Raw genomic sequence first — 22,784 nt, forward strand, 5'->3', positions numbered from 1 at the left:
AATGCCACAACTCACTTCATTAAAGTTCTGCTCCCTGTCTTACCAAGTGCGCCAAAGAGGTTGGACATCACAATTCTGGACATGGTAGTCAGAGTGGATACCTGGTGACCTAAGCTCACCACTTGCCCCTAAGGACCTCCATACTGGACACTGGGCATCAGCACTTCAGGGGTACACTCCAATGGTCACATGCACTCCATAATCTCTGGGTCTGTAGCAATAACCTAGTCTCAGTGAAAAGAGATGAAATGATGTGATCTTGCATGAATTGCATTTCTAACATCCTTGATACATTTGTGGAATGAAGATTGGAAGAGTCCACACAGGCCTCCATTGGATCTTATATTGTACTGTCTCCATCCGGAGGCTCTATGGCAGCTGCTGGTACATGCTGTACATGTCGCATTGCCATGTTAACATGTCTGCCCCATGACAATTTAGTGCAAGCAACATAACAAGCTAGCTTTCTCTCTGTGCTAAAACACAAGTCAGGCCAGAGGTACTGCAAAACTCTAAATCCTGAAGGAAGCAATAATGCACTAAAAGCTTAGGCAGAGAAGCAGTGAACATCCGAGGAGCACTAAGTGAATAAGGGCTAAGAAAGCAAACCAAGGGTTCCAAAAGGCATTTTGTTCAGATTGATAGAGTGGTCCCAGCTCAATGTTTTGATTTGTCCTTATGAGTTGAGTGCCACGAGATTTGAGACTTGGGGATCTGTGCATTCATTCAAAGAGGTTGCTATCTTAGGTTCTTGCTGTCTCTCCTGGCAATATGTGACTTTTTTTTATGTACCTATGGATGACTGTGATCTGAAAGCAGTCTACACCACCAGTGCTTCATTCAGAGGCTCACTGAAGATGTTTCCTAGTATGGTGACGAAACATCTGAAAACAAACCTTCCAGCTCAGTGAGTAAACCTACATCCAGAACCTCAATCTGAGTTACAAATTTGCTCAAAACTCACTGACTGCTGTCTGATTCAAATAGGTTTCTGCAATATTACTGGTTTTGTTTCGGATCTCCAACTACCGCAGTTATTTGATTTATTTTCGTGCTAACCTTGGAGTTTGCTGTTTCCACTGCTGTGCCAGTCATCACTGATTCTCAGGTCAGAGTTTCTACAACCACAGTTACTTACTCTGCTCTACATTATACTTATCTCTGTAGTACAGGCTATTCAATCTTATAGTAAAAGCAATATATTGTGAATGCTGGGGATCAGAAATACAAAATTAACACAGAAATTATTGGAGAAAGTTGGGAGGTTTGGCAACATCTATGGAGAGAGAAACAGTGATTTCTTTCTTCACAATCACTTGGTACATGGCTACTGAGATTGCTGTCACCTCATGTGATATTTTTATCACTATCTTATTATCTTTATCTTTATTCAATCATGTATATCTCTTCTACAGGCTACTGGATAATAAGAGCGGAAACCTGGCTTTCTTCCTAATTGGAGTATTTTGAGACTATTTTCTATGATTAGCTGGCCCACATGCTCACAAAATAAATTTGTTCTGTCAGTGGGAGAGAGCTCATCTAACAATTGAACGTCTAAAAATTAATGCCAAAACACAGCATTTAGCTTGAAGATTTTTTTTCATGCTTGATTTTGCAGTATTATTTCAACCTAATTCATTCAGCAGGAAAATAATAGTGGTGAATTGGGTTGGCCATTGTAACTTTGTCTGATATTACTTACTAGTAATTCTCTCGAAGGGTAAATTAGGAATTGTGTAAAATAGATCCAAACTTGTCAGTTTCCAACTGGTTAGATTATCTTACAATTCTGCAATGATTTTAAAGAATTTGTTAGGAATAATCAGTTGGTATTGTTTTCATTTCAGAATTGCAAAAAAAAACATTTTTTGAATTATAGTAACAAGTGATCTAGGCCACAACTGTTAATTAATACCAAAAACTGCATTTTACATGTTTGGCAAATACACAGACTTTGCATATTCATGATTAGGTTCAAGAATATGTTGCAGGACCTCAAAGAAAGTACATACCATTAGATTCAATGATATCTTTTGTTTCTGTTTTGTAGGAATAAATTTAATAAACAACTTACTGTAATTAGCAATAAAACAATAGTTTAGTATTGTATTGCACATATTTGTATCTTGGATGTGCAAATTGGTTAAGAATTAGAGAGTTGTATTCCTTGTATCTTGTTATGTTATGTTATTTGAAATGATGGAAATTTAAGTTATAATTATGAAACTGAACTGAAGTAATAGCTTGATTTCAACTAGTTTTTGACGAGTGAGTATTTAATGTGAATTAGATCACCATTAATTCCAAAAATGTGGCTCAGGTATTTTGACTTCTGTGCATCATTTCTGTGTACCTCACCAGTTTGCAATGCAGGGAGCAAAAGAAATTTACAATGTTTGGAGGTCACCTAATAAAACCAGGTAGCTGACTTAATTCGCTTCTGAGGCCATCCTGAGAGTGGATGATTCGGAAAGGAGGGGATTGAATTTAAATGAGGCCAAGGGAGGTATATGTTTTCATCTTGTTCTGGTATGACTAGGAAATTAGAGGGCTTAAAATTTTACATTGGTTTGGGTTATCCTGACTACAGCTCTTTTCCTTTCCAAGTGCACATGTTTCCCTCTCAGTTCAATAAGTTAAAATTCCAAATGTCAAGACTTCACATGCATTTGGAAGTGTTAAGTGTAAAAAACCATCTCTTACATCTCCAGGATGGGTAAATGGCCTGAGCAACTTTAAGTGCATGCCCACAAGAGGCCAGAATTTGACCTGGGTTATGGGACGGTGGTAGAATGGAGTCAAGCCAACCAACCCTGGAAGCAGAGTCTGCAGGCATGGGGGTGGGCACGTTCTGAGGCTCACTGACTAAGAAGACCTACCTCAGTTCTCTGAAACCTTGCCCCAATTAATTAGAAAGCTTTAAGTTCATGAATGATTACCTGCCACATCCTTTCAACCCCAGTCTCAACCCTGCTGTGTGGCCTCTTACACACATGTCAACCCATGTTCCCTAAACATTTCCCATTGTTCTTCATATTGTTGATGCCAACTCAAAGCCATCTCATGGGTATCCCATGTTGATTCATCCAGAATGTATCATGAGCCTATCATAGCCATGGCAAGTGATGAATGATTGAGAGGAAACACCCCTCCTGATTCTGCTTTTGAAACAAAGGCTGATGTTCCTACCACCTCATAAAAATGTTAATCAAACAGACCAATAAAGAATCATTACTAGAGGCTTCAAGCATTTTATATCACTTGATATTGATCAAATAGATGTTGTGGCATGAAAAACAGAGACTACAAAACTTATTGCAACCACTTAAAGTTGGCAAAATTGATGGACAAGATGTTTCCATTTTGAATGATTGTTAGTGAGTGATGTTCCTTCTCAGCTATGTGGCTGCATAGTTACATTCACATCAATTGACATGCCAATGCATTGACTTCCACAGGTAGAAATCACCGCCATGCATGGACCTTGAAGATCTGTGCAGCAGAGAAAAATAATTAGGGGAGATGTAGCCAGCAAGCTCCTCCCAATCATTCATATCAATGCTGCCATTTTCAATGTGAACTTCTGAGTGCCTTTGAGGCATTTTTCTTGTCCTATTTCTGGAACTGGTCCATTCGATAGTTTATAAATAAAAATTGGTAGAGGAGACTTTTTAGCTATCTGAGCACAGTGTCCACTGATATTGATTTTGTAGAAGTTTTACATCACTACTTGTGGAGTTGGTTTCACAAAAGATAATATTTTTGACAATCCTCCCTTGAACCTGAGCGATGAATCACTGCTGATGTGATTCCTTTTAATGTTGCTGATTTACAGGACTATGGTGATGCCAATGGCTCTGTAAATTAAAACTTATTTTGACTTGTCAAATGCACACTATCTTAGGTTATAGAAAACCATATTAATTCAACTGAACCAGTGTTATCCGGGTCTCCTTGCCAATGATAACCTGTTGAGTGAGGTAGCTCATTGGAACGGTTCAACATATTGCAGAGTCTCCCCTTCAGCATTTGGAGGGGTGGCATACTTCTCTGAGCATGTATGGGGTTGATATGGGCTTTGTTTTGACTACATTCAAAGACAGATTAACTCTCTTTTATGTAAATTGCAAAAGTCATGAGTGGTTTACAGTACAATTTGGACAACAACATGGTAGTCATGCAAAAACTAAAGATGATGTATTTTGTTTGTTTAGTTTTGGCGTAGATGTAACTGAGGTCAAACAATTTTCTGTTGAGATATGTTAAATCATGACATGAGAGGGCAGTTGGTCTTTTGAAATGAGTAGCCACTGTGAGATAGATTGCAAATAGTGTGGGGGCTGATCATGGTGCTATTTGACAACAGTCCAAATTTTAAAGACCTCTGTGTCAGATATTCCAGAGGTACTTGCAACAATGAGAAAGTAAGGAACAGTTGCAGTTATGAAGTAATTTCAAGATCATGATGAAGTTTCTTGGATGTCTAAATCTTTGGAGTAAAACCCACAGAGTTCACAATTTACTAAGCGGCACAGAATCATCAAACCATCTGATGATTAGAGCACAGAGCAGGCTATTTTGGCATTTGTGTCCACGCCAGTATTCTGTAACAATGACTCAGTTAGTCCTATTCCTACCTTCTCCCCATGGCTCCTCAATTTTCTTTTTATCCTGATAATTGTCCAATTCCCTTTTCAAAGCCATGCTAAAATTTGTCTCCACAGTATCTTAAGATGCACTCCCTGATGCTGCCTAGCTTGCTGTGTTCTTCCAGCCCCTTCCTGATGAAGGGCTTATGCCCGAAATGTCGAATTTCCTGTTCCTTGGATGCTGCCTGACCTGCTGCGCTTTTCCAGCAACACATTTTCAGTTCTGATCTCCAGCATCTGCGGACCTCACTTTCTCCTCTTCCAGCCTCTTACCTATCTGTTTTGGATTCCAGCATCTGCAGTTTTTTTTATCGCTACAGTATCTTAGGCAGTACATTCCAAACCCTAACAACTCACTGTATAACAATATTTTTCCTCACATTACTTTTAGTTCTTATGCCCTTCATCCTAGCGTCCTATGGTTCCAGGCCATTTCGCCAATGTGAAAAGTTTTTCCTCTATTTAATCCACCAAGACTCATCATGATTTTGTAAACCTCTACTAAATCTCCTGTCAACTGTGTTCTCCTAAAGAGGACAGTCCATCTTCTCCAACTATCTACATAACTGACATTCCTCATTGTTATGAATAATTTCTGCTTCCTGATCAATGACTTCACATCCTTCTACAATGCAATGACCGGAACACAACACAATATTCCAAGTAATGTTCCACCACAACTTCCTCACTTATGTACTGTATGTCTCTATTTATAAAGCTTATGATTTTTATGCTTTATTAACCACTTTCCTAACTTGCCCTGCCTCATTTATTTCTTAGTGCCCATTTGAGTTCCTCTGCCCATGTATCCCATTTAGAATTGCGCCGTTTATTTGTTTTGCTTTTTCTATTATTTTTCCAGCCAATGTATCAGTTCACATTTCTCAGCACTAAATTTCATCTACCACAGCTCTGCCCCCACCATTAGCCTGTATCTTCTTGTAATCTATCACGAGATAGACTCTGCATTCTTCACAATACTTCCAAATTTGCAGTCATCAACAAATTAAGAGTTTATGGCATGCACAATCAAATCTAAGTCAATAATAAACATCAAGGAAAGGAATGGTCCTATCATTAAAACCAGACGAATCCCAGTATACACCTTCATCCACTCTGGAAGAACAACTGTGCACCACTTTTCTCTGTTTCCTGTAACTCAGTCAACTTTGTATCCATGCTGCAGCAATACTTTTTTATTCCATGGATTTTGAATTTGCCGATAACCTGTTATGGGACAATTTATCAAACAGCCTTTGAAAACCCACACACTCCATATCAATCACATGACTTTTATCAAGCTTCTTAGTTATTTTCTCAAAACGTTAGTTCAACATGATTTGTAGGTTTCTGAGCAAGGGTGTAACATCTACAATTCTTCACCTTTACAGCACCGCCCTGTATCACAGTAGGATTTGTAGATTGTCATTAGTACCTCTGCAATTGCTCTTTGCTTTCAGAAGACCATAAGATGTAGCTGCAAAATTAGGCTCATCCAAACTGCTCCACCATTTAATCATTACTGATAGTTTTGTCTACCCCATTTTCCTACCTTCTCCCTGTAATCCTTGATTCTCTTACTAATCACAAGCCTATCTATTTCTGTCTTAAATAGACTCAATAACTTGGCATGAACAGCCTTCTGTGGCAATGAGTTCTACAAATTCACCACCCTCTGGCTGAAGAAATTCCTTCTCATTCTCATTCTAAAGGGTTATCCCTTCACTCTGAGGTTGTGCACTTGGGTCCTAGTCTCTCCTAGAAGTGAAAACATCTTCTCCACATCCAGCTCTTTCAGTATTCTGGAACTTTCAATGAGATCCTCCATCATCCTTCAAAACTCCATCCTGCACAGATACAGAATCCTCAAATGCTCCTCATATGACAAGCTCTTTATCCTGGGATCATTCTTGTTAACCTTCTCTGGATCCCCTCCAAAGTCTTCACATCCTTCCTTAGATATAAAGGCTAAAGCTGCTTACAAAATTCAAAATGCTGTCTGAGCAGTACCTCATACAGCAGCAGCAGTATATCTCTATTCCTGTATTCTAACCCTGTCAAAATAGATGTTAACGTTGCAGTTGCCCTCTTAACTACGAACTGACCCTGCAAGTTAAGGTGAAGTGAATTCTGAACTAGAACTCCCAAGTCCCTATTTGCTTCAGACTTCTGAAGCCTTTCCCTGTTTAGAAAATTGTCGATGCTTCCAATGTTTGTACCATATCGCATAAGCTCACTCTTTCCTATTTTGCATTCCATCTGCCACTTCTTTATCCACTCTCCAGCCTGTCCAAGGTCTTCTGCAGCTTCCTGCTTCTTCATCACTACCTGTCCCCGTGACTATCCTTAATATCCTTCGATGCATCTCATTCAGATTGGTTATTTAACAACTTTAAATATGGCAAGCTATTCTAATACATGCTCTTTCTCAATTTTTTGCCCTCCCACTACTTTTGTAGCATCTTCTTCCTTTCTAAAGACAGATGTAAAGCATTCATTTAGAACCTCAGGTATCTCACTTTGTACATAAATCCCTTTTTTAGTCCTTAAGTAGTTCCATTGCATCTTTTACTGTTTAAAAGCCAATGTAAGACAATTGGATTGTTTTTATGTTAGCCATCAGCCTCTTCACTTATTCTCTCTTTGTTTCTCTTTATTATTTAACTACCCCTTTGCAATCTCACTTTCATTGTCAACCTGATATCTGTCAGATGCACTCTTTTACTGCTTAATAACCTTATTCTTTGTCTCTTTCTTCATCCGTAGAGCTCTACCTTGGTTTGTCCTGTGATTCCCCCTTGTGAAAATTTATGTCAGCTGTATTTGAACCATCTCTTTTGTTTGTAGTTTTGTTTGTAAATCTTTGGCCAAGATTTATTCTCACCTGACTGAAATCAACAATTTGTATTGCTCCTTATCCTTCACCATAGCTAATCAAAATCTTACAATCACTGTTCCCTACATACTCCCTGACTGCCACATGATCCACTCCACTCACAGAACCTGACCCAACATTGTTTCCATCCACTTTGAACCAGAAACATGCTAATCTAGAGAAATAAAATGTGCTGAAAACAATTCAAAAACTTTGCCATTTCTCTCTCCGTTGTCCTATTACCACTCAGGTCTTAGTAGACCATTTAAAGTCCACAATTATAATGATACAGCTTTCCATCTATTTCCTTTTTTTTGCACTAGTTGATGGCCCATAGAATACACTCAGTAGTGGTCTGATACCTTAAATAAGTTTAAGAACATAGTAACTTTAATTAATTGATGACATTGGTCTACAACTTATTGCAATTTTATTTTGTCAAGAGCAGGTCTTTCCTGACTAAGCTGTTGGAATTCTTTGAGGAGGTAACGAGCAGGTTAGACAAAGGAGAGCTAGTGGATGTGATCCTTCTGGATTTTGAGAAGGCCTTTGACAATATTGCTGATTATTGCATAAATTAGGCATAAAAAGATTGGAACTTGACTAAATAAAATAGAATGTGCACTTAATGAAAGAGTAACATTTATAATTCTCAGGATGTTTATTTAATATTTTATTTCATGCTTATATTGAGTTAGATTTTCAAATGGAAGCCTGCAGGAGAAAGGAGCTGCCCAGAGTTGATTGGGAGGGCAACCTAACAGAAAGGTGGCAGGAGTTTCTGAGGGTAACAGGGGAGACACGGCAGCAATTCATCCCAAGGAAGAAGAAACATACTAAGGGGAGGATGAGGCAACCATGGCAACCAAGTGAAGTCAGGGACAGCATGCAAGCAAAAGCATGCAGTGTGGTGAGGATTAATGAGTAACAGGACAAATGGGAAGCCTTTGAAGCAATTTTCACCCTGGAAGACACCAGCAGCACACCAGAACTTGAAGACAGTCACTGGGCAGAGATGAATGTAGTGGCCATCACAAAGGAGAAGGTGCTGAGGAAGGTGAAAGGTCTAAAGGTGGATGAGTCAGATGGGCCACACCCAGGGTTCTAAAGAAAATAGCTCAGGAGATTGTGGACCTATTGGTGGCAATCTTTCAAAAATCACTGGAGTCAGAGAGAGTCCCAGAAGATTGGAAAATGGCCAATGTTCCGTTCCTGTTTAAGATGGGAAGGTGGCAGAAGACAAGGAATTATAGGCTGGTCACCTGATCGCGGTCATTGGTGAAATTTTAATGCCCATTATTAAGTATAAGATTGCAGAGTACTTGGAGGTGCATGCTAAAATGAGGCTGAGTCAGACCAGTTTAATCAAGGGGGTGTAATTACTAACTAATCCGTTAGAATTCTTTGAGGAGGTAACAAGCAGGTTAGACAAAGAAAGGCCAGTGGATGTGATCCATTTGGACTTCCAGAAGACTTTTGACATGACGCTGCACAGGTGGCTGCAAAATAAAATAAGAACACTTCATGTTAGGGGCAAGATACTGGTATGGATTGAGGATTGGCTGGCTGGCAGAAGGCAGAGAGTGGAGATAAATGGATTGCAGCCAGTGACTAGTGGAATATCGCACGGATCAGCGTTGGAACCGCAACTATTCATGTTGCACATGAACGATCCGAAGAAAGGAACTGAGGGCATTGTTGCTAAGTTTATAAATAACACAAAAATAGGTGGGGTGGCAGGTAGTTTTTCACTAATGGTGGCCCACAGAATACACAGTAGTGACCTGATTCCCCAAATAATTTTAAGAACTTAGTAACTTCAATTTACTGATGACACTGATTTACAATTTATTGCAATATTACTGAGTTTTGTGAAAGTTAAAGTAAAAAGATTGGAATTCGACTAAAGAAAACAAAATGTGCACTTTATGAAAGAATAGAATTTGTAATTCTCAGAATATTTATTTGATATTTTATTTCATGCTTATATTTAGTTAGATTTTCAAATGGAAGCCTGTTTTGTATTCTATTATTCTGCTCCATACTTTTATAATTACAGCACAAATCACATAAGGTCAATTTTTCTAGCATTACGTACAAACTTATTTATGATCACTCTATTATGATATAACATGGTTGAAGTTTATTTCACAAAATTATATTTCAGTCTAAGACAAGAAGTGTTGACCAACAATGCACTCCTTAACTGGCAATATAGTGCCTAAATGCCTTTAAGTACATGGTGAAAGTCCTTGAGTGCAAACCCATTCAAAACCATTCATTGTCTGTCATACAAACTTCCTCGAACCTCCTGAATGTAATTTATTAGCTTTTGCTCAGTTTGCTTGGACAGAAGATCATTAATCGTTTTTAAAAGAATGTTCTAATTGCAATGTTGAAGCATTTTCAAGTACATCTTGAAATTTGTAACAATTTGTACCGACTTCCAATATTAGTTGATTGTGCTTCTCACTGATGGAACCATGAATGCCAATTTCTTCTCTGTCTTCGAACTGGGATGTGAAAGTTCTGCTTACAGCTGGTAGCCAAGCAATTATCCAAGCAAGGGCTGAACTAAATAATAATTTGTTCGGCTGATGGATTCACCTTTCAGTGTGCCTAATATCTCTTGATCACTCTCTTAATATCAGCTTCTTTAACTTTACATTTTTAAAAAAAAACTGTACCTCTGTGAAGCACCTTCTTCTTTAAAACTGCTACATAAATGCAAGTTGCTGTTGTCCTGTAGGAATTATGAATATGCACAACAATAATGATAGCTGCATTTCCAACTTTACAAAGATAGTACAGCTAATCCCAAACATCAGAGCAATATGATTTATTTACCCAGCTCTGTTACGGTGTAACTAATCCCATAAGTAAAGCTGTATTACCTATTGTATTAGTTTCAAAGTTGTATTTAAGGCAAAGGTGAAGCAATTAATCATGATATATGGTTTTATATTGGTTTTCATTTTTTGGTAGCTAAGTTTGAGAACCAGAAGACTGGAAAATTATTTCATTAAATTATACACATTGCCCCCAGTATCTCTGTTTGATTATAGGGTGTGTAGTACGGTTTAGCATTGCAAGAAAATAAAATTTCCTTTTTTGAATCTCAATTTCCATTATGAAATATTGACTAGAATTGTTCAATTATAACAGGATACAATGTTCCAACTTCCTACAACTACAAAAGCTCAGATAATGAATTAAAAGAATGTTAATCAAAATACAAAAGTATGTAAAATTTCTAATCAAACTCTGTTACATTATGGAATCTAATATTTTCTTTAATTTGTTAATTATGAAGACCATTTCTCATGGCATGCATTGCAGATGTTTTTCCCCAAATCAACTTGTTCAGAAAGCTATAACACACAGTTGGAGGAGATGTGAGTTGAATCCAGGCCTCCTGACTTAAAGACATGGACACTACCAGTGTACCACAAGTGTCCTTAACATATACATTGAAAAGTCAGTAAAAGAGTTCATGTAATAAATAATGAACAGTTGTAATCAATTTCCATTAAACTTTTTTCAGTTGTGAACTGATGAACTATGGTTGTATTTACATTTGTTACTTTGTCCAGATTCACACCAGCAACAAAGAATTAAACAGACCCAACCTTCCTCATCTGGTACATAGACATGCTGTCGTGTAAACTCACAACATTTAGAAATTAAACTCAGCTTTATAAAATTTATTTTATTTGTGATCTCTGAAGCCATCAAGGAGATGAAGAAGATTTCTATCCACTTCCTTGTAGATTGATGCAGTTGGAATTGTGGTTCAGAGTCTGAATATTAAGGGTTTAGACTGGTCACACAAAAAGGAGTCACAAGCTGGTTGATTGAATTAATCCTGATCCAAGAGGACAAATAATAATGTAGATAGTAGAAAGAAAATAGAGCTAGATCCTGTTTGCAAAACAGAGACAACATGCAAGCTTTTGTAGCTTGAAACTGTAGTGTCGCTCAGTTTGTAATATGCTGATATCTGAGTAAGTGGATTGTAGATTCATGTACAACTCCAAAGACTTGATTTAGTATATGTGTCTTTCACGCGAGGCCCAGTTTATAGTCTTATGACGTAAAAGATCCCTTAGCACTGTTTTGCAAGAGAGAAGAGGAATCACTTGGCTAATATTTATCCATTAATCAGCATCATTAAATCAGACCATCTAGCCATTAGTAGTTATTTGAGACAACCCTACTGTGTAAAATCTGGCTGCTGTACCATGACAACAATGACTTCAGAAAGTACCAGATTGACTATAAAGTGCTTCAGGATGTCCTGAGAATGTGAATTGCCAATCTTTCTCTCATTATTTGCATGCACGACTCTTTCCTTTTGTGAAGCATAATCAATTTATTTTGGTGCTAGATTAGGCCCTATCTTCAGACTTAAGTTGCCATTTACACTATAACTTCAACATTGATAGAAAGTGAAAATCACACTTTACACTGACATATTTGCTTATAGTGTGAATGAACCCATAGAAGTGCCTATGAATTGAGATTATATATTCTATAACAAAAAGCATCATCCTCTGGACTATAAAAAAGCCAAATGCTTGTTCTTCATGAGCTAATCAATGAACAAATGTTTTGGTCCCTGTTCCAAACTCCATTACCCAGCTATTAACTCCATGCCTTTCTCAGTTAACAGTCTGAGACTAAGCCAGTGTGTTTGCAAACTTTATTGTCACATTTAATCCAGCAATGATCTTCGTACTTTATGCTTGTGCCAATACTAAGATTTCTACTACTGTAACGTTGTTCAGCTTCACCCTTTCTTATCTTCTCTGCTGCTTTGGTTACCATTAGACATGATTAGTCCAACTCAGTCCTAAGTGGTTTCACACATTCTGTGTAAACTTGAGGTTATCCAAAATTCAGTTGTCTGTTTCTTTACTCACAGCAGGACCCATTCGCCAACATCTCTTCACTCACTGACCAACATCAGCTTCCATCAAGCAATGTTTGGATTTTGAAATTCTCATCTTTCTTTTCAATGTCTCCATGGCCTCACCTTTCTCTATCTCTGTAATCTCCTTTGGTCCACCTGAGATATCTGTGCTTCTCTAACTCTGGCTTTTTGTGCATTCCCATTTGTAATTGCTTCACTACCAGTGACCATACTGTCATTGTCTGGACCCAAGCTCCTCTCCCATGTTTTACCTTGCAATTGTCTTCTAAGACATTTCCAAAAACCTATGTAATCATGAAAGCTTTTGGTCATCTAATATCTCTTTATGTGGCTCAGTACAACATTATGTTTTATAACCCAGAGAAGCACCTTGGATCATTGTATGACATTAAAGGTGCTTAATAAATAAGATTTGTACTTTTGTTATTCAGTCATGTAGTAAGTGAATTGAAATACTAAACTAATGGCTACATTGTCAACTGAAATGTCCAAAAATGAGATTGTTTTGTTTCGGTTAATTAAGAGCATTGAGGTATATGGAGGATACTTGTAAGGTGTAGTTTAAACATAAACCAATAGGACATCTGAACTGATTTACCAGCTCAATAATCCTGTTCCTTCTTCCCTAAAAAAGGAATTCTGCTACTGTACTTTGCAATATAACATTTGTGAAATTGGATAATTAAACTGAAGCAAAATTCTAGACCCTAACACGCAAAGGGGGAATAGGCGAATGCAGCGGAATTTAGGACAGAACACTGAGAAATGAAGCTTTCCAGGACGTGCTCTTGAAATTAACAACAGGATCTATGTTAAAAAAAAGTAATGGTGTTGTTATGGCTGAAGATAGAGAAACTATAGCCAGGGAAGAGTTTAATTTGAATTGGGGAAGAATCAAGGTTGAGTGAGGAGAAAGACTATCACCAATAGAGATTGTTGGGGAGGGAAGTTAAGAGAGATAACACTGTAGTTGGGCGCACTGAACCTCTTTGAGGTCAGGCAATTAGTGAGGTGATGATCTGGGTCAGATTTGAGATTGCTGGAGGACAGTTACAGAGGGATTCAAGGGAAATTGGGAATGTTGCTGTTGGAGATTGCGGGGTTGGAGGAAAGTTGACTGACCGCATCAAGACAGAAGTGAGCTAACTTGTTGAGCCAGGATGTAGCAGAGATGGCCTTACCATCCTCAAGCAGTGCTGCAAATTTAAGACAATCTATAGATTTGACCCTTCTTCTTGACCTCAGGTTTAAATGATTGTTAAAGGATTTTATTGATTGACACCTTGTGACAGTGAATTAGTCAACTGCCCCACAACTGTGGGCGGCACGGTGGCACAGTGGTTAGCACTGCTGCCTCATAGCACCTGAGACCTGGGTTCAATTCCCGACTCAGGCGACAGACTGTGTGGAGTTTGCACGTTCTCCCCGTGTCTGCGTGGGTTTCCTCCGGGTGCTCCGGTTTCCTCCCACAGTCCAAAGATGTGCGGGTCAGGTGAATTGGCCATGCTAAATTGCCCGTAGTGTTAGGTAAGAGGTAAATGTAGGGTGTATGGGTGGGTTGCGCTTCGGCGGGTCGGTGTTGACTTGTTGGGCCGAAGGGCCTGTTTCCACACTGTAAGTAATCTAATCTAATCTAAACCTATCTCCATTAAAAGGAGATGTGGGTGAGTTAGGGTCAATCTAGGGTTGAATTTGAAGCTTCAAAATATCTATTTCTCACCCAACCTGAACTTAACTTATCTTGGAAGTTAAAATACTTCTGTATGGCACAAATTGGAGATAAATCAAAGTCCCAAGGACTTTAAATTAGTCAAAGGTGGGACGACTCCAGAGAGGTTATTAAAGTTTCCAGAATAAGTGATAGGACAGAGAGTATGGAAAGGATCAGGAATCTAACTTAATACACAGCAGATAAAGGGACAATTATGAGAAGAGGGACAGTCAATGCAGGACTGAGGGTGTTGTAATTAAATGTATGCAGTGTGCAAAACAAGGTAAATGAGCTTATAGCAGAGAATAAAATTGGTAGCTATCACATTGTGGGTATCCCAGCGATGTAGCTGCAAGATCAAGGCTGGGATCTAAACATTGGAGGACAGGCAGATGGGCAGGGGAGGTGTGGTGAAGATTAATGAGTAACAGTGTGAATGGGAAGCCTTTGCAGAAATTTTCATATAGGACGACACTAGCAGCACAAGAGAACTTCAAGAGATTCGGGGCAGAGGTGAATGTAGTGGCCATCGCAAAGGAGAAGGTGCTGAGGAAGCTAAAAGGGCTGAAAATGGATGAATTACCTGGGTCAGATGGGCTACACCCTTGGTTCTGAAGGAAATAGCTCAGGAGATTGTAGAGATATTGGTGATGATGTTTTAGTGATCACTGGAGTCAGGGAGGGATGCAAAAGACTGGAAAATGGCCAATGTGCCATTGCTGTTTAAGAAGGGAATAAGGCACAAGACAGAATATTAGAGGCTGGTTAGCCTGATCCCCGTTATCAGTAAAATTTTAGAGCCCATTATTAAGAATGAGATTACACTCTTGAAGGTGCATGCTAAAATGGGGCTGAGTCAGCACAGTTTCATCAAGGGGAGGTCATTCCTGACTAACCTTTAGAATTTTTTGAGGAGGTAACAAGTAGGTTAAACAAAGGAAAGACAGTGGATGTTATCCTTTGGATTTCCAGAGGCCTTTGATGCTGCACTGGATGCTGCTAATTAGAACAAGAGTACACAGTGTTAGAGGCAAGATACTGGTTTGGATGGAGGATTGGCTAATTGGCACAAGGATAAAGAGTTCTTTTTCAGGATGGCAGCTGGTGACTAGTGGGATTCCACAGGGATTGGTGTTGGGACCACAACTATTCACATTGTATATTAACGTTCTGGACAAAGGAACTGAAAACATTGTTGCTAAGTTCATAGATGAGACAAAGATAGATGGAGGGGTAGGTAGTTTTCAGGAGGCGGGGAGTCTGCGGAAGTACTTAGGCAGGCGATGAGAGTGGGCAAAGAAGTGGCAGATAGAATACAATAACAGATAGTGTGAACACTATAGTAGGAAGATTAATGGAAAAGCTTTCCAAAAGTTGAAGCACAAAGAAACTTGGGAGTTCCAGTTCAGGAGTTTTTTTAAGGTCAACTTATGGGTTCAGTTGCCAGTTAGGTAGGCAAGTACAATGTTCGCATTCATTTTAAGAAGGCTAGATTACAAGATCAGGGATGTATTGCTGAGGCTGTATAAAGCTGTATTCAAACCACGTTTGGAATATTGCAAGCAGTTTTAGATGCTGTACCTAAGGAAAAATGTGCTGACATTCAACGAGGACCAGAGGTGGTTCACAAGAATGATCCCAGGGATGAAGTGCTTGTCATATTGAGGAATCGTTGTGGATTTTGGGACTGCAGTGATGGAATTTAGAAAACTGAGAGGAGTCTCAATGAAACTTATAGAATATTGAAAGGCCTGTATAGAATGGATGTGGCTCAGAGTGATGAGATGACCTTCCGAACTGAGATGTGGAACAATGTCTTCAGCCAGAGGGTGGTTGATCTGGGAACTGATTGTCACAGAAAACTTGGAGGGCAAATCATTGAGTGTATGCCTGAGATGAAGAGGTTCTTGATTAGTAAAGAGATAAAAGTTTACATGGAGAAGGCAGGAGAATGGGGTTGAGAAACATGTCAGCCATGATTGAATAGTGCAGCAGACTCAATAGGTTGCATGGCCTCATTCTACTCCTTTATCTTACAGTCTTATGATTGGAGAACATTTTCTTCAAAAACTCAAGAAAGAAAAATCCTTTTCCATCTGAAAATAAGATCCATTTTTTGCTGAACTTGAAAGTATTAGTGAAAGTTCTGTTCATATTGATGCTTACGCGATAAGGCAATCAAGAAAATAATGAAGCAGGGAAGATTCACTATGGTGTGGAAGCACATTATACAAATGCTAAACTGTTGATGAATGTTGATTTCATTACTAATAATGAGTTTAAAAATATGTACCTTTAGTTGAAATGCTGAAATATAGTCAGAGAGTGCAATATGTTTCAAATCCTTGTCTGTTTTATCTCAAGTATTCAATGTTAGCCATATTAATACGAGCCTTGCAAATCCCATACATTATTCCATATTTCTCAATGAACATCTATGCTAGCTGAATATTTCCTTGCAAATGCAAGCTCTTTTTCTGAAAGAATTATTGAATTCTTTATTCTGTATCACAAAGAATGTGTTTGGAACTCTTGTAACTGCTGTTTGTCCAAACTATGGCTATGAATCGAAAACTGAAATTGTTGGAAAAGCTCCGCAGGTCTGACAGCATCTGTGGAGAGATATCAGAGTTAATGTTTTGGGTCTCATTGCCCTTTCTCAGAACTCTTTTGGTTTGTACTTAGGGCTATGAATGTTGTTATGATGTTGTCCTTCTTCAACCTGGCATTGTCAGAAATTACTTTTACAATTTACAACCAGGTCATGGGTAGAATTTCACAATAAATCAGAATATTCACATAGATACGCAAAAGACATAAATGCTCGGTTCTGCATCTGCCAAAAGTTAAGGCACTGATTTGATTTTTTGAAGGTATAAAGCAATGTTACAGATCAAAATTGAAATCAGATCAAATAGAAATTGAAGTGAATGAACTCAAAACTACATTCCTTCACAGCAGCATTATCTTATGACCTGTGAATTTAGAAAGATTTTATCTGATGACGGTTTCTGATGGAAATTGTCTTTCGATCTCCCAAAAAAAAAGTTTCTTTGTTTGGCTTTGAATACTATTCATTTCTTTATTACTGTTGACGGTTGCTACTTGATGTCTTCAATTACTGAGATCTCTCCACTGGCATTCTGAGAACATAAGCCATTTAGATAAAGACTACCATTTTTCGACAAAGTTGGCAGAGTATCTTTCTCATCAGTGAGGTTAACAGACAATGTTCTTTTGCCTGGCGTTAACTCTTGCGTTTGCTGCCCTCCTAGTTCTGAGGACAGTTTCCTTTTGATGGATGCAGCTCTCTGGAACTTATCATGAATTTCTACACTCAGCCTTCTGCGAGTCTCTTTCAAATCTGCTGTGACATTGGCTGTCCATTCAGCTGCATGAGCCCTCATCTCTCCAACCTAAAAAGCAAAAGAAAATGTATCCCCATAATGTATTTTAATTACCAAGCACAATATACTTTGATATGGGAAAAAAAGATTCAAAAATTGCTTGAGTACAAAAGTATAACTGGATCACACAATGCTTTGCCAAAAGTGACTATTAAAGTTGTACAACAGCAATTAGGTAATAATTTGATAAAGGAATAATTCAATGTGAAAGGATCAAATAAAAGGTTGTTGAGGAGCTTGCATTGGTTCACGTTTGATGGGTGAACTACCTTATTTTGTGTTGCAACTTCCATGATTTACAATGGAATTAATTTTAATTTCTATCATGAAGAAAACACGCTTTCAGACTAGTCCCAGATTTCAAAGGTAGTCGAATGAATACCTTTTTTTTTAATTTTAGGAAGCTGAGTAAATAATTTGCTCAGAGAATTTCTTGATCACAATACATGCAAGAGCACAATATCTACTGATTTTAATTAAAATCAGACAGTAGAATTCTTGCTTAAAGTGACTTCAAAAGCTCTAATAAATTATACAAATTATCAACTAGTAAGCTAATATATCAAAGCCAGCTAATGATTGATACAATAGTTAAAGAGACTGATGAACCACTGAGAGAGAACAAAAGTAATTGCCCAACTCTTATTCCCGTTCCTGCTAAGCAACAATGAAGCAAATCAAAAAGAAAAACCTCTGCATAATTTCGGTCCAGCACAGAAAAACACATACAATATAGAAACTGCATGACTAAAGAAAATTACAGATATGCACTAAATGAAGTAGAAAAAGGCTGATCCATTGTAATGAAATCAAAGGCAAACAGAGGAGAGCACCAGATGCAATTACTGTGCCACTTACGAATTAGCTGCTTGGATTGGTTGCAAGCCACTTTTAAATTTCATGTAAAATGCAAGCCATCAAGTTAATGATGTGAATTTTGTTATCATAACAACAGTGAAGCTATCAGGATACCTCAGACAGCAAATTCTGTCTTCGCACATAGAAACATAGAGTTGTACAGCATACAAACAGACCCTGTGGTCCAACTCGTCCATGCTGACCAGATATGTCAAACTAATCTAGCCCCATTTGCCAGCATTTGCTCCATATCCCTCTAAACACTTTCTATTCAAGTAACCATCCAGATGCCTTTTAAATGCCTTAATTATACCAGCCTGCACCACTTCCACTGCCAGCTCATTCCACACACACATCGCCCTCTGAGTGAAAATGTTGCCCCTTAGATCCCTTTTAAATCTTTCTGCTCTCACGTTAAGTCTAGGCCCTCTAACTTTGGACTCCCCTACCCTAGGAAAAAGACCATGACTATTCATCCAATCCATGCCCTTCATGATGTTATAAACTTCTACAAGATCACTCTTCAGTCTCCAATGCTCCAGGGAAAATAGCCCCAGCTGATTCAGCCTCTCTCCATAGCTCAAGCCCTCCAATCCCAGCAACATCCTTTTAAATCTTCCCTGAGCCCTTTTAAGTTAAACAACATTCTTCCTATATTAGGGAGACCAGAGTTGAATGCAAGTAGGCTAACCGATGTCTTGTATAGCTGCAACATGACATCCCAACCCAATAAAGGCAAACTAAACACCTTCTTCACCACCCTGTCCACCTACAACTCGACTTTCAAGGAACTATGAACTTGCACGCCTAGATCTCTCTGTTCGGCAACTCTCCCCAGGGCACTACCATTAAATGTGTATGTTCTGTTCTGATTTGCCTGAGCAAAATATAACACCTCACACTCCTTGGCCCATCAGCCCATCTGATCAAGATCCTGTTCTACCTTGAGGTAACCTTCTTCATTGTCCACTACACCTCCAATTTTGGTGTCATCTGCAAACTTAGTAACTATACCACCTATATTCATATCCAAATCATTTCTATAAATGATGAAAAGCAACTGACCCAGCATGAATTCTTATGGCACACTGCTGGTCACAGACTTCTCATCCGAAAAACTAGTCTCAACCACCACCTAGGCATCCTACCTTCAAGCCAATTTTGTATCCAAATGGCTCACTCTCCCTGGATTCCATGTGATCTAACCTTCTTCAACAGTCTACCATGCGGAACTTGGTTGAACACCTTGCTGAAGTAAAGAGACCACATCCATCACTCTGCCTTTATCAATCCTCTTTGTCACTTCTTCAAAAGCCTTGTTAGTGAGACACAATTTTCCATGGACAAAGCCATGTTGACTATCCCTAATCAGTCCTTGTGATTCTAAATATGTGTAAGTCCTATCCCTCAGAGTCCCCTCCAACAACTTACCCACCACTGATGTCAGGCTCACTGATCTGTAGTTCCCAGGCTTTTCCTTAACCATCTCTCTTAAATAATGGCACCACACTAACCACCCTCCAATCTTCTGACACCTCATCTGTGGCTATCAAAGATACAAATAGCTCAGCAGTGAACCCAGCAATCACAATCCAGCTTCCCACAAGGTCTAGGATATACATAATCCGGTCCTGGGGATTCATCCATCTCTATGCGTTTTAAAGCGTCCAGCACCTTCTCCTCTCTAATAGTGACACTTTCAAAGTTAACATTATTTATTTCTCCACATTCTATATCTTCCATTTCTTTCTCCACGTAAATACTGACATGAAATACTCATTTAGTGTCTCACCCAAATCCTGCGTTTCCACACATAGGCAATCTTATTGATATTTAAGGGACCCTCTTCTCTCCCTAGTTACATTTTTGTCCTTAATTTATTCGTAAAATCTCTTTGGATTCTCCTTAACCCTATTTTGCTTAACTATCTCAAGTTCCCTTTTTACCCTCCTAATTTTCCCTTGAGTATATTCCTATTCCCCTCTCTAGGAACTCACTTGACCCCAGCTGTCCATACCTGCCACATCTTCCTTTTTATTTCTTGACTAGCGTCTCAATTTTTCTAGTCATCCAGCATTCCCTACACCTATCAGCCTTGACCATCACACGAATAGGGACATACTATCTCTGGACTCTCAATATCTCTTTTTTAAGGCCTCCCACTTTCCAACCATCCCTTTACCAGTGAATAGCCTCTTGCAATCAACTTTTGAAATAACACCATCAAAATTGTCCTTGCTCCAATTTAGAACTTTACCTTTTAGATCAGGTCTATCCTTTTCCATAACTACTTTAAAATTAATAGAATTATGTTCGCTGGCCTCAAAGTGCTCCTCGACTGATACCTCAGTCACTTGCTTTGCCTCACCTATATGCACAGCTATATATGGAAATCTGTGAAAATGTGTCACTTATCTCCTATTTCTGTGATATAATTGGTTGAGGATAGAATATGGTTGAGATACTTAAGATTAAATGGGATTTCAATAGCATCATGACTGATATTTAGTGATGAACAACCTCTCTGGTGATGGAAAATTAATTTTATAAATGTGATGTCTCATTCCTTCATCAGAAAAGTATCTTTTATCTGACTGCCTCAATCGCGTCTGTATTAATTGTTATCTTGGTTCCTGTGCATGATTTTGTATGTCATTTATATTTTGTCCTGTTTACTTCCTAGTTTGTAATCCATATGGTGCACTAAGCGTTCTTCAATTTAATTCATTAAAGGGCCTTGCTGTTGCTTGCCCTGTTCAGAAACAACATAAATTCTATGGACAGAGTTCTGAGCAGTTGTCAGGTGATTGAAAATCCCATTTGACAAAATTGTGAAAAGTCTGTTGGAAATTATACACCAGGGAAATACCAAAAGCCATTCTTAACTGCTGAGAGAAAATTCAACTTGATAGCATGATAATAAGTTGTGCCTGAAAAATACAGCTGTAATTTAAAAAAGGCTGAATTTCTCAGAAAGTAACATGTACTGTTTTGTGGGGGTGCTGAGAAAGGATAAAGGCAGAGTCGCATGAGCTAAACCACAGAAACTGGAACTTGGGGATGAAGCCCTGAACCACTGTGACACTGTAAATTCCAACAAATCAAACTAAGCAGTTGGTATTCATTTGGAATGTGCTTTAGACTGATAGATAAGAGTGAGGCCAAAATGTACTCACTGGTCTTATTTAGATAATTCTGGCCTCTGCAACTGCTGAGGATGGGAATGCTGATAGAGCTTCGTCCTCCCATCAGTTGATTAATTGTCTTCCATTAATCAGCACTGGATGTGATAGGACTGCAAAGATTTATCCTGGTCTGTTCACGGGGGATCACTCAGTTCTAGCTATAACAACATTTCATTTGGCTTTAGTTTACAAGTAACTCTGTTGAAAGTTTCACAATTATTGACTCCTCATCAGGTGCTCCAACTACCATGGTGTTCTAAAATCGCCATTGAAGCAGGTTGATGGTGCTGGGTTATGGAGTTACAGATTGTGGCTGTGTATAATTGTGCTGGTCTTGCTGATATCCAGCTGCACCTTTGGGACATATGACTATGAACTATTACATCTGTTCTTAATCCATTACATTTACATAATGAAATGGAGGGAGATCTTAGTGTGAAAAAGGAATGTGGTCTCAATGAGGACTCACATTCTCTCTCTCTTTCTCTCTCTCTCTCTCTCTCTCTGACACACACAAACTCATTCATTCACTCACTCAATCTCTCTCTCCCCTTCCCACTCACATGAACGCGCACACATGTAAGTCTATAGGGTGAATTTGCATTTACAGAATTGCAATTGTAGATACGTTTTATTTTGTTCAAAAAAAGCACATAATCTGCAGGCAGTCAATCCATATGACATTTTACAAATTCTTATTTTGGAAACAGAACCACTCTGACTCAAGATTGGAATACAGACAGACTCTAACCTCACACCTTCAATGTATTGTCTAAGCTGAGGTGTCACTTTTTTAAAAATCAAACCTTAAGTTATCTCGGGAATGTGACTGGAAAGAAGTTCTGGGATTTAACTATTAACAAATTGATACCTGCAACCCATTCTAAAAGATGAAAGACTTATCAGCAATTTATGTTTGTTCAATGTATCTTATTAGTTGCATGACACAGAGATGTTTTGTTATAAATCCTGTGTCTTTTAATCCTGCCCCACTTGTTACCCGATGAAGGAGCAGCACTCCGAAAGCTAGCACTTTCAAATATAACAGTTGGATTATAATCTGGTGTTGTATGATTTTTAACCTTGTTCACCGCAGCCAAGTAGCGGCAAATTAATATCTTTGATTTCTGTCATTTTGCCAATTTTGCATCTGTGATTCCACC

General features: G+C 38.6%; 1 protein-coding gene across 1 annotated transcript in view; it reads right to left on the bottom strand.

Annotated features, from left to right (window-relative positions):
* Positions 1 to 17,184: 17,184 nt before the first annotated feature.
* The window catches only part of kcnk2a (potassium channel, subfamily K, member 2a), a 181,118-nt gene continuing 175,518 nt past the window's right edge, over positions 17,185 to 22,784 (bottom strand). Inside the window, exon 7 of the mRNA XM_060830891.1 lies at positions 17,185 to 17,587. Within this exon, the coding sequence (XP_060686874.1) occupies positions 17,273 to 17,587 (315 nt within the window). The 3' untranslated portion in view covers positions 17,185 to 17,272. The remainder of the gene's footprint in view (positions 17,588 to 22,784) is intronic.

The sequence above is a fragment of the Hemiscyllium ocellatum genome, chromosome 10 (genome assembly GCF_020745735.1).
Source record: "Hemiscyllium ocellatum isolate sHemOce1 chromosome 10, sHemOce1.pat.X.cur, whole genome shotgun sequence".
NCBI lineage: Eukaryota > Metazoa > Chordata > Chondrichthyes > Orectolobiformes > Hemiscylliidae > Hemiscyllium > Hemiscyllium ocellatum.